Source organism: Aplidium turbinatum, chromosome 3 (genome assembly GCF_918807975.1).
Source record: "Aplidium turbinatum chromosome 3, kaAplTurb1.1, whole genome shotgun sequence".
Taxonomy (NCBI): Eukaryota; Metazoa; Chordata; class Ascidiacea; order Aplousobranchia; family Polyclinidae; genus Aplidium; species Aplidium turbinatum.
This window is the reverse complement of record NC_137474.1, coordinates 36073343-36086592: the sequence shown is the minus strand read 5'-3', so window position 1 is coordinate 36086592 and position 13250 is coordinate 36073343. Positions and strand designations below refer to the sequence as shown.

Genomic DNA, 13250 nt, shown 5'->3' with positions numbered 1-13250 from the left:
GCGCCATCTGGTGAAACGTCGGTGCAGAAGGAAACAGCAATTGTGGACGCCTTTTTTCGGACAGGAGCAAGTTCTTGACCTTTTCGAATACCAAGTTAAAACATCTGTTCATTAAATACAACACCCCCATTCCTTCCAGTGCTGCGATGGAGAGACTTTTCTCTGTTGGAAAAGATGTGCTTATAAGCCAAAGCGGGCAGGACTTATAGTGTCTCTCATTTTGAAATGCTCGTGTTTTTGAAAGATGCATAGGCTAACAATAAATTTCTCTTAGAATGTGTTTTCAATAACGACGTTAAAATGACATTGTAAACGAATGATAACATTCGTTTTCAAGGTCATTTTTGCGTCACTAGAGATTTGAAGAGTGCTTCCTAGTGTCATTTTAGACAAAAGTAGCGGAAGAAGTAGCGGTAGCGCGCGCTACTTTGGTCCGAGTAGCGGATAGCGCGCTACTTTTGTAAATTGGTAGCGGTATAGCGCGGCTATTTTGGTTCAAGTAGCGGTAGCGGGTAGCGCGTTACTTCAAAAGTAGTGGGTGCCCACTTCTGCTCATTTCATCTTTGACATTTTCCATCTTCCATCGCAAAATATCCCTTCCATTCCATCTTCCATGCATCCCATTCCCTGTAGTGTAGCCTATGTCAAACATAGCAGAGGTCCAGAAACCTGTAGGCTAGGCTAGAAACGAAAAAACGAGAACGTTACAAACGTGCTTTAGACCGAAATAGGGTAGCCTATTTAGTTTATAATTTGGCACGGTCCGAATTTAATGATCAGACAATCACCTATCTTGGAAAAGTTTCCAGATGTTTTTTCAGATGTTTTCCGCATTTGCAGCCAAATCAGCTGACCTTTTCATGACCTTTTGCATGAGGTCATATCATCCGATGAAGCTGAATTAAGATAAACATTCAGCGCATCGGTCTTTTTCGCTTGGCGTCGTGGAGTAAAGATGTTTTCTTTTTTCAATATCAGCTTACGATGACTACGATATACTTTGTTTCAACTGATTTATGAGGTAAGCAAAATATTATTGTTTTCAGGTTGATTGGTAGGAAGTAGGCTATCTATAGTCAGCACAACAGTGCAATGGAATATCTTCTAATTATATAGCGAATATAATGACGGACGTTACGAAGAACGAGAAATCAAGATATAGATAAGCCTAATTTTTCAACCAAGCTAGGCCTGGATTCACTTTTCGGTTTGGCTCTGCTATGTCACGAATATTATTTCACAAATAATTGATATGCCCTAGATGCCTTAGGCCTATATATGCAATTCTTATTGATGCCAACTTGCATGCAGGGGCAGATCCAGCGAGTAGCCTTTGGGGAGAAGGGCAGTGTCAATAAAACACAATGATGTGTAGGTGTACATTAATTCGACCTTTCAAATACACTGTAAATAAAGCTACTTTTCTGTGTTTTGTGGGACTTGGGACTGGGACTTGTATACCAGCTCCAAATTTTACTTACTGTATAAACCTAACCTGTAGTGAGCAAAGGGTTTCAGTCCTAGTGGATAAATAGGGAAAGACAGCTGTTTATTGCCGTTAACATCTACCAGGTGCCGATATTGCAACCCCTTAAATGAAGTTGCTTCACTCTATAAAGTGTCCTCCAGGATTGGTCCTGTCCCATCTCGCTTCAAGGATTAGGCTCAACCAAATATAAGCAGGAGTTAAGTGGAGAATTGTGTTATTAATTGGCCTGTAAATGCGATGCAGACAAACAAACTGCCTTTAAAAGCTACTCTTGAATATTTCTTTTACAAAGCATCAAATGGAATACAGTAGAATTCACCTAATTTGTCACCTCAAGAAGGTTAGAAAAATGTGACCATTTATGTGAACTGTCGAATTATGCAAACAAATTGTGGCGGGTCAACAAAAATGTTACAAATAAGGTAAACTGATGAATTAAATGATAGATTAGATGAATTCTATTGTATATGGCACAAAAGCACTGGGAAAGCTGCTCTGACCTAATTGTTCAACAGTGTGTCTCATGTGAAACTTAGCAATGCACTCCCAAGAACAACTTTATATTGCAACAAGCAATAAATATAAAAAGATTGAGCTTCCAAAATTTTTTTTTCAGTATTGCACAATCAGATTCAAGTATCTATTTGGATAACCTTGTCATTTCTCAACTACCATCAGAAGCTCAATCTATGAATGCTTGAGTGTGTAAATGATGAAGATATTTAAATGGATGATGAAGATAAGCAACTTGCTGATTCAAGATGGGTGTTTCCGTTTCCATTACAATGGTCTTTTGAGTGCTTTTTTCTACTTAGGCAGGCATAGATCAACTGTGCAACGATGAAGAGTGACATCTTTATCTTGTTAGTGTACTGCTCAAAAACAGACCATGTCATATAAGTGATTGTTTTATCTTTCATCCACCAAATGGAGCAGAAACACTAGCTGATTGGATGATGAGACTTTAGCTGACTGCTCTCTAACAACAACCACCTTTTGGTGTCGTCTTAAAATCATATCTAGTGTTGGGTGGTAAATATAGCCCTCTGCCCGAGCAGAGTAAATCAATGAAAAAGTGTTTGGACCAAAACCATCAATTGATGCTGTTCACTTCACTTGATATATATACTCAAAGCCAGATTTAAGTATTCAACTAGGACTCAATCAGTATCATATTGCAGTGATGACAATTAGCAGCGGTTTGTTTAAAAAACTGAAACCTCTGGTCCTGTTTCAATTGTTGATGATTTAGAAACCTAGGCTCTTTAAAGAAATAGTAGCTATAAGTTTACTAATTTACCTTTGTTAAATTTCTTTCCATAACTTCAGTACTCTTCACGTCACCTAAACTGACTGTCGATGATATTGCTGTTTTCCTCTGGTCAGGCATCACCAATACAGTCAATTAGATTGTTTATATGGAGACCTTGACCCCAGATGCTCATGAGTTATGATGAATAGAAACAGCCTGCTGGTTGATGGAAGAATGCAAAGAGTTGTTTCATTCAATTGGGCAAGTTGCCGTTTTTAAACTTGCTTTGACTTCTGAGACAAGCTTTTGCAACTGGAGACTGGATGAAATCACTTAACATCGTCGCATGTAAAAGCGCTTTGAAAAACATTCAGGACACTATTGCTGGTCATGATATCTTTCTACCTGTCTTACACGACACCTAGGATAACAATCAACAAGTGTGGCGGATGACCATGCTTTATGGCGGCAAGTGCAAGACCTGTGCTTCAAATAGACCTAACATCTATCGTCTATAGCAGACATGGGCAAACTATGGCCGCGAGCCAAATCTGGCCCACTGTGTCTTTGAATGTGACCCATCAGACCTTGAGATAAATTGTATAGTTGCATCAAATCAATTTATTAGTTGCAATTCACACATTTCATTAGCTGCAATTCTTTTTGTCATGTTTAAGCATAATGAAATACCTATCACTTTTCAAAGCACATACGATTTATTTAAGTTGGATCAAGCTGCCGGGGCAGCCATCAAGATTGCTAAACTTAAAAAGAATTGGTCTTTCATTATCGTCATCGGTGTATGAGCAGATCTTTCCTGGCTAGATTGGAGGGCAGGAAATCATCAGCCACTCAGTAGTCTCGTCATCCAGTACGCTCAGACCATGTGCACCGTTTGGAGGCTGGTGGGTTAGGCAGTGGTGGATGCTTATCTAGTGAAGTTGTGCAACAGTATGGACTTCAAACCTAAAGAAGTTGTGCTTACCTTGTATTGCAGGCTCAGTGGTACATGCTAATTGACTTGTTTTTGCTTAGTAGTTAAATTACTAGTGTTTAGGTAATCAGCTAAATACTCTTTGTCCACTATAGGATACTTGCATAGTTTGCCTGTGATGTTTTGAGAAATGTTTGGCCTGTGAGTTAAAAAGTTTATCTTCCCCTGGTCTACAGCATAGTGACAAAGCTATAATCAGACAAATATGTGATGCTGAGCCCAAAGATCTGGTCACATTATGATAAACCATGTTAGATCAACTGAATCTTGCCTCTCCAAGCTCTGATTCCCTGAAATCATCAGAAGTATAAAACTATCCCTGTGTAACGGACCCCCCAGTTAATGCTACTGGCAGTAGGTAATAATTTGTTGCATATTAGTTTCTTATCTTTATGCCCCTATTCAAGCATGTCTATAACTGTTTTGACGGAAACACTTGCATGCCTTGATAAGTGTGAACAGATGAACTTTATATTGTCATGCAGACCCTCACGTCTTGGCTATTCGCCTTCGGCCAGTTGTTAAATTTTGTAATACAGTAATTCAACTGCTCAAAAAAGTCAGTCATGTCTCGTTGATGATACGTCAGAATGAGTTTTGAGTACAGTAATGATAGTGTGGGTTAATTGCTTAATATACAGTATATATATATACTCGAGAAACTGTTCTATGCTTGAAATAGTTGTACTGTATGCTGCTTGTAATAAAAACATAATATAAAGTGTTTAACTTACTGTCAGACCAGTGATATGACTACAGTGAGTTTGCATTAACGGTTTAAAGAAATGAAACTCGTTAAACTGTGGGCAGTTAATATTTCAGGCTTGAAAGCCATCTTGTGAAAAGTTTTCAATATGCCAATGTTGTCAAAACGATTTATTTTTACAGACTATTGCAGTGTTATAAAAGCATAAGTAATGTAGGAGTGACATTTGCTACATTTGTGAGAAGCACTCACTTGAGTGCTCTAGTCGCATTGCAATGGGGAAACATGAATTTATAGTGTAGCTACTTGCACAAATTTTCAAGCTATACAGTAGAAAGTGAACAGGTGTTTGTGATGTCTGCTGTAGTGCAGCTTTCTTTTGGAATCAAAGAAAAATTGCATATAGATGAACCTTCTTTTTCAACCATTACAACAGTGAGTTATTTATGCTTTATATTTTATTTGCTAAACGATACGGCACATTTTCAAATTTCAATTATCTTGCTCGTAATTGGCAACAAGAAATATATTGCAAGTGTGGTTACTGGTGATAAGTACTAAGCAGTCATAGTAATGTAAGTAATCATGCTTGCCATAACAATGGTATGTTTACTTTGACTAATGCTGTATCTTTCCGTTGAGTTTCACTTTTAGCAGCATGATCTATTGATCATGTTATCTTTGTCTTCCACTGACTTCTGTGGTGCACTTCGTTTCCAAGTGTGCTTCTTTTAAACTGTACATTGTGTATTTCCATATATATACTGTAGTAAGTATAGTTCTCTTCTGTCACTGTTTATTCATATTATTGTGTGTCTCAGTTTAGATTGGTATTGATACAGCACTTTTCAACAAATCGTATACGTATAAATGTAAGATGCAGTAACAATGCTTAATTACAAAAAGGTTACTCAATGCTAAGCAAAACAGTACAGCCAAGCAGAGCGACTGCAACCGTATACTCTCCTAAAAACCCTTACTGGCATCTTTAAATGGTTATTTAATTTGTAGACTAGTAGCAACTATAAATGTATATATGATGCATAAAATTTCTTTTTTACAGCATCACAAGGCAGAGTCCAAGGCAAAGCCCAATTTAACATGTAACCCATTTGCACCTCAGCGTAAGTGATTATGGGATTATGTGGAGAATTGATTTAATAATGAACTTGGAGAGCCTACCAGTTTTGTATGCTTTGAAAATTATATTTTTAGATGCTGTTTAAATATTATTTTATGTTTTTGAGGGTGTAAGAATTTTAATAGTGCATTCTAAAGGTGCATAAAATGTCTTATTTGGCCTCATTCAGGGTGATGAACTGCAAGAATATGGTGTCAAGTAATATTTGAGTAGTTCTACAGTTAAAATCTTAATATGTTTACATTCAAAAACACCTGTTGAAAAGTTTTACAACCGTTGATTTTGATGCTTTCATTTAAAAAAATAAACGTCTCTTAAATGTTTAATTGCCACACAAACCCTTCCAGAGAATATATCATAAAGCTCATTTCTAAGCTATATCAAAGTTACATTTTGCAGCCTTTAAAGAGCACCATAATGTTATGTCACTAAGCTTTTGCAATAATTTGTGTACTGTTTAAATCCTTAAAGTCTAGTTTGTATGCTTTGAATTTGTAGAAAACAGTGGAGAATGGCCTGTATCACAGATTGGTTCTACATCGCTTAGTACTCCTGCCATTTTGTCATCTACCTCAAATAAGACTAAAGATATACTTTCTGGTGCGGCTGGAGCTCTATTTGATATTCCTTTCCGGAGATTTGAAAATCAAAAGCCATTTGGCCTGCGTGACATTAAACCTATAGCTCTTGTCAAAACAACAGTGCCGTGTGATGATCACTCTCAAACGACTGTGTTCGATCTAAAAGAACATAATTTGCAAAGTCTCAAAGAAAAATCATTTTTGCCATATGATACAAGTAGACCAGAGGATGGATTAGCATGTAATCGCCAAAGACTTTCAATTGCTAAAAATTCCAATTGGTACAAATTTGGTGCAATTAGCGAAGCAGATGAAGCAAGTAGTTTTCCTTGTATAATTGGGCAAAGCGACACAAACGTTTTCAAGAATCTAAACTGTTACATGCCAAGTTTTTCTGTATTTTCTGGCGTACCTCCGATCAAAAAGCACTGTAGATCAAAGCAGAGTGATTTTGGGATTGCAGACAAACATGATTTGCCATCTGGATCTTGGAAACCAAGTCTACATTCTCATGTTTGGGCATCAATTGGTCACTTTCACCCCCACTGCAGCACAGAATCATCAGCTGGCTTGTCAAGACAACTATGCACAAGATCAACTGATTCAGAAAGTTCAACTCATAACAAATTGTTACCATCTCCACTCTCGCCTATTCCTCGTCCTGGGTCAGTCACTGTCATAAAACAAGAAGGTATAACCCACACTCTTTCATCTCGGCATCGGATTTCTGGACAAGTACGAAAATTCAACTTCAGTCCTCTTGAATCTTCTGTTACTCCTGCTGCTTCCTCTGAACTAGTTGACATAAGCTCCAGGTCTTGGCATTCTGGTGTGACTGCGACAAAACGATCCTCATCGTTTTCGGATGATATTGAGTATAAAGAAAGCATTGAATACTCTCCGCCAGAACTTGAAAGAAGGTGAATACTTTATTGCTGATGTATATATGCATTGTGTGATTTTATGCTTTCACCAACAGAACATCACTTTTAGTAGTCTCCGCCTGAGCCGTGTGTATGATTGTACGTAGGTAGAAACTGTATAGATGCTTTTAATTTTCATTCCGTTAATTTTGTAGAAGTGATTCAAGAACACGTGGCAAGTTATTGCGATGTCAATCTCACCCATCAGATCTCAACCTGAAACGAGGAAAGGGAAGAAGAAAGGCTCGTTTATGCTACAATCGCCCTTCTTTGGACTTGGTTAAGATGAAACAGGTAGGCTACACGAGAGAAATAATGTACTGTATAAATAATTGTATATGATTTCATAACAATGATTTCATTCTGTATTATGTTTCAGACGAAATACAGTACTTATAATAAACTCAAAAAGCACACTCCTTTAGGACCAAAGGTGAGTTTTTATGTTTTTGCAAGAGTTATAAATGCAATAGTAAGCTGTAGCATTAATTTATCTTTGTACAGAGGGACCAGGTGTACTTGAATACGGCCAAGTGTATATTTAATGCAACTATGGGCAACGTCTGTAACTGGAAGTTTATAGACTTTTCTTACTAGAATGGAAGATATCCCTCTCTTGTCATCTACGATTATGAAGCTTCACTGTCAAAATGTATAGTGTATAATCTTTATAATTTGTTGCTTGCTCTTTCCACGTCAATCACACGCCGATATCAAGCAATGTTAGTGAAGTACCGCATATAAATATCTCAGTTCTCTTTAATAGTCGCTTTGGAAAGGCAAACGGTTTAGTATCACTTTAGACTTTTAGTCATACCATTGCAGAAATTGTATATACTCGTTTAAACAATTATGCATTCAGTGAAAATGTATCGTGATAGCATTGATAAGTTTCCTAATCCAATGCAACTAAAAATCTAAAAAAGTTAATTTTATAAATTAATTGTATTGGGTCGATGCCAATGATTGTGCGGTACAAATACGGCTGCACGGGCGAACATGATACTTTTCCTTGTTTATCTGCTTGATATATCACCCACTTTAATGTGTGTAATTGCTTTATTTGTCTATTATGGTTCTGTTAACTCATGCAGGCAAGAATTCCATATGTTACAGGTCTTTTCAAGTTTGGCTTTTAGAAAGTTTATACATTGCATGTTAACAGAATTAACTGCTCGGATGTATTTGTTGGCGCTGTGGCTTTCGTACCCTAAGTTTGATGTAAAAAGGGACCAATTAACTTTCACAACCCGCCCCTAGGCGAGGCTGTGAAGAGAAGTGTTCTTTTTCTTTTAAAGTCTCTTCCTATCTTTGCTGATTTAAAAAGCTTTGTTTTTCAACGCTGAGTCTAATTCGTGGCATATTTTACAGGTTTATCTTCTAATATCTTGGCTTAACGCAGTTGAATAGTATTTTAGCTTACTTCTAAGTCATGTTCATTATCATAGATAAAATTCCTTACGATTCCTCAATCATCTTCCCCTCTATCCCCGTTCACCTTTGCCGGCTCGGAACCCTTTCACCTCGAACAGGATCAAGTATTCCCATCGACCAGCAATGCTCCAACATGTGCCCAAGACCTGACGACCGCTGACGTTCTTGGTGTTATCTCAGCAAACGTCGAGACGCCGTTCGTAAGGGAATGTTACGATCTTGATGTCAACGAAATTGAGAAAGAATCTGACACAGAAATGAACGCACAGTAATACCTGTGTAGATGTTTCGCACTCATATGGGGTCTACGTCTTTTAGGCGCTGACAGTTAGGCGCTGACAGTTAGGCGCTGGTCTAATAGGCGCGCACACTGTGGCGTCTGGATATTTAGGTGCGGAGCACTGTGGCGCCCGGTCATTTAGGTGCTATTCCTAGTAAAGTCTGTAGATTGTATCAGCTTGGCAGGTAGGGGCGTAGGGCAATGCATTTCACACAAAATATTATATTGAACAGAAAAATATGTTTTTTTGTTAATGCGTGTGCGTTGTTGGTCATGGCTTCAGTGAGTGAAGCTGCTTAAGCCGGCAATGCTTTTTCACACAAAATGTTATATTAAACATCTCATGTGATCGACGTAGACGCACAATCTTGACATCAAATGAAAGCATACATCTTCAGCTATCCGAAGATGCAAAGCTTTGCAATAAAATTTAAAACATTCAATGTACAACTAGCAACTTTCCATACGGTATTTTTTCTAATTTCTAAAAAAATTAAAAATTGGCAGAAAAGTGTACTTCATTATAATCTTTACTACCCAAGCATGATATAATAATATGAAAATATATGTAGTTTAATCGAATGCCAAAACAATTCTGCACATGAGAAAAATTTTACTTTGTTTCTGCGCGCAATGCTTTAGGAGGTAGAGCAGAATGATTATGGAGAAATTTGGAAAATTTTAATCAAAAAGTTTACGTAATTTAGCCTACAGTCTTTTTGATCGAGAAAGTCCAAAGTAAGGGGTTGCTTAGCCAGTTTTGACTGCCAATTCCAACGAGTGAAGGAAAAAAAATCCACTGTGTCCACATCTTTAAGAAGTCCTCATCTGATAACTGCACCGCCAAAATATTTTTTTTTTAATTAGCCAAAAAAGGACCGGCAAAGACTATGGATCTGTCATCATTTAAGTAACATTTTTTTTGCTTGAAATAAGCTACTTTTTAACCTTGAACGTAGGGATACTTCCTTGGTCATCATGGCAAAAATCCCAAAGCGTGTGTATACGTCCGTGGTCGCGAAAGAGTTAACTAATAATGAACTCAATAATGTTCGGAAGCTTGAATAATTTATTGATAAAGCTTTCACCAACGCAAACCTGGACTAACAACAAATAAAACAATAATAAATCAATAAAACAACAATATATTTTTCTGTTCAATATAACATTTTGTGTGAAAAGCATTGCCAATTTAAGCAGCTTCGCTCACTGAAGCCATGATATAGTTAAACAGACATAACTCAGCAACAACACTACATTTAACATTATAAAAACAAAAAACAAAAAGCGAACGTTTTCGGCTAGTCATATAGCCCTTTTCAAGCCTATAAGAAATACATTATTAAAAGAAATGCTAAAGAATCATATAGTATCACAGCAAAAATATGGTCAAAGCTAAACATTTGAGAAACTGCCTCGCTCACACAAAATGATAACTGAAAATTACACAGCACAACGGGTCAAGTATTTCAGAGGTAAAATTAATTGATTGTTCAGACAAGGACTCAGGCAGATTACGCAAGAAAGACAGAAGCACAAGAGATAGTGGCACAAAACAAAGTGAATGCGAGAAACACAAGACGTGATAATTCAATCAAAAAACTGCTAAAAGGTAAGAAGCTCCGCAAGCAAATAATTGCCTGTTGAGCCCTGGGTTTAAAGATTTGATGATCAATGCCTCGTGAATCTTGGTGTCGAATTCGGACAAACACTTACGAACAATTTTGAAAGACTGCAAAGACGGTTTATTGTTAGAGCACGATTGGCAGTTTCTAATATGGTCTTTAATTGCACTGTTTTTATTAAAATTAGCTAAATTCAAATGCTCTCCCACTCTCGTCACCAAATGTCGTGTGGTCATACCAACGTATGACGATCTCGCATCATGCGAGCAAGTGAACTTATACACGACGTTAGAACATAAGCGGAAAGGAGTTTTAGACTTCAACTGAAAATAATAACCAGCTTTAAATGTTTTATAAACGGGAAAAATCTTAACGTTAAACTTCAAGGCAATAAATCTGGACAAACTTGTGGCAAAACGTTTGGATTCCTTGCCAACAAACGGGATTGTTAGAAAGTTTTTGAAATCAGGTTCCTCAACTGGAGACGTAGTGGAAACCGAATTCAAAAATCCTCTAAGAACCTTGTTAAAAAACCAAGTCGGATAATGATTAGCACCAAAGTATGAGCGTAATTTATTAATTTCATTGTTGAAACAGTCATTGTTCGAGCAAATGTCGCGAGCTCGCGAGATAAGGCACTTGATCAAAGCAGATTTGTAATTAGACGGGCAAACAGCGCTGAAATTAAGGAAAAGATTAGTGTTTGTAGGTTTACGCCAGACCCAAGTATCAAATCCATTACCATTTATCTTGATTTCTACATCCAAAAAAGGTATAGTCTCCGTTGCTTTTTCTACAGTAAAATTTATGTTTTGATGTTGCGTATTGAGTACTTCAAGAAACTGTGAACAAGAATTATCGTTATCAAATATGGCAAAAATGTCGTCAATATAACGTAAGTAAAGCTTGGGAAAGAATTGGGAAGTATTTTCAGAAAAAATCTCATTTTCAAGGTGGGCTAGAAAGAAATTGGCAAGAGTGGGACCCAGAGGCGAACCCATAGCCACTCCGTCAATTTGCTTGTACAATTTATCTTTGTATAGAAACATGCCCTCTGTGGCTAAATGCATCAATTTGATAAAAATGTCTTTTTTGATGAGCGGGTGATTTGGCTGGTCTTCTGCAAATATGTAATTAGCGATAATGTCGATAGTTTCTTTTAAAGGGACGTTAGTGAATAGCGATTGTACATCAAAACTGACCATTACTTGATTGGGAGCACATTGAAAATCTTTCAGTTTGTCCAGAAAATCGTTGGTTGAGTGGAGCATGTACTTTTTTGGCATGTAAGGTTTAATAATATTGTCTAAGAATTTAGCCAGAACATATTTCGGAGTCGAAATCATTGACACAACTGGACGGGCTGGATTGTCTTTTTTATGTACTTTTATCAAACCATACAGCTTACCTGGGCTGCTGCCCGAGGTAAGCTGTATGGTTTGTTTTTTGTTTTTATAATGTTAAATGTAGTGTTGTTGCTGAGTTATGTCTGTTTATGGTTTAAAAGAGTTACCTCTCTACCCAAATTGTATTATAAAGTTAGCAACAGAGAAGGAATACCGATTAAGGATTTTCGAAAATTGGAAACGGTTGGAAAGAAACTTGTAAAATTAAAGCTTGACAACAGATATTTTGAAACATGTATTGATTTGAACATTTGCCCAGAATTTTTAAAATTTAAAACGCCAAATCTTAGCGTATGGAAGAACGCAGATACAATATTTCAAATTCTGCTAAAAAGGAAGTTGACAGAAACGCGAAGAGAGCTGCGTATCGCAGAGCGAAAATATGAAGAACTAAAAAGACAGATTTTGGCTAAACTTACTTTCTGTGAAAAGACCTGTTTAATTTGTTTACTTACCCAAGAGTTTAAGAAGTTAGCAACCAATACCATCAAAATTCACCAGTCAAAACTTACAAACCTTTGGAGAAGACAGAGAATAAGAAGTCCTGGATGTATCACTAACCTTAGTTCAATAAAGCTCAGTTTGCTAGAAGAAGAAGTCTTACGATTTGGCCTAAACCACCCAATTCTTCCAAAACAAATGGATTCAAACAATATGAAAGCGAGTATAGAACAACTTATGAGTTCTCTGAAACGAAATGGAGACATTTCAATCAACTCTGATGATAAAGATGAAATTAAATTTATTGTAAAACGTTTTATGTGTAATGCTAAAAGAGTATGTTCATCCAAAAGAAATCAAGCAATTCATCGTACACTAAAGTCCCTGTCTTCAAATCAGTCTATTAAAGTATGCAAATTTGATAAAGGAAAAGGAACGGCAATTCTGGACACTGCAGATTATTTTTCAAAATTAGACAGTATTGTGAGCGATGAAACAAAATTTGCTATAATCAATGAGAGTACTAAAGTTCATCCAATTATTTCGAAAGAAAGGTCCATCGCGTATTATGTAAACAGATATCTCAAGGAATTTGGAAAAGAAGTAATTCAAAAACTGATTCCCTCGGGCAGCAGCCCAGGTAAGCTGTATGGTTTGATAAAAGTACATAAAAAAGACAATCCAGCCCGTCCAGTTGTGTCAATGATTTCGACTCCGGAATATGCTCTGGCTAAATTCTTAGACAATATTATTAAACCTTACATGCCAAAAAAGTACATGCTCGACTCAACCAACGATTTTCTGGACAAACTGAAAGATTTTCAATGTGCTCCCAATCAAGTAATGGTCAGTTTTGATGTACAATCGCTATTCACTAACGTCCCTTTAAAAGAAACTATCGACATTATCGCTAATTACATATTTGCAGAAGACCAGCCAAATCACCCGCTCATCAAAAAAGACATTTTTATCAAATTG

The 13250-nt window shown here is 36.9% G+C and overlaps 1 protein-coding gene across 1 annotated transcript; it reads left to right on the top strand.

The window, feature by feature from the left end:
- The first annotated feature begins 4648 nt into the window (after nt 1–4648).
- Nucleotides 4649–8792, top strand: LOC145766759 (uncharacterized). The gene is made up of 6 exons (XM_082578464.1): nt 4649–4876; nt 5505–5565; nt 6081–7083; nt 7242–7380; nt 7466–7519; nt 8535–8792. The coding sequence occupies exons 1-6, from the start codon at nt 4796–4798 to the stop codon at nt 8790–8792; spliced, it is 1596 nt and encodes a 531-aa protein (XP_082434590.1). The 5' UTR covers nt 4649–4795.
- The last annotated feature ends 4458 nt before the right edge of the window (nt 8793–13250 follow it).

Coding starts and splice junctions, on each gene's coding strand:
- LOC145766759 (XM_082578464.1), top strand. CDS start 4,796: ATGTCTGCTGTAGTGCAGCTTTCTTTTGGAATCAAAGAAAAATTGCAT. Junction 7,084..7,241: donor CCGCCAGAACTTGAAAGAAG/GTGAATACTTTA, acceptor TTAATTTTGTAG/AAGTGATTCAAGAACACGTG. Junction 7,520..8,534: donor ACACTCCTTTAGGACCAAAG/GTGAGTTTTTAT, acceptor TCATTATCATAG/ATAAAATTCCTTACGATTCC.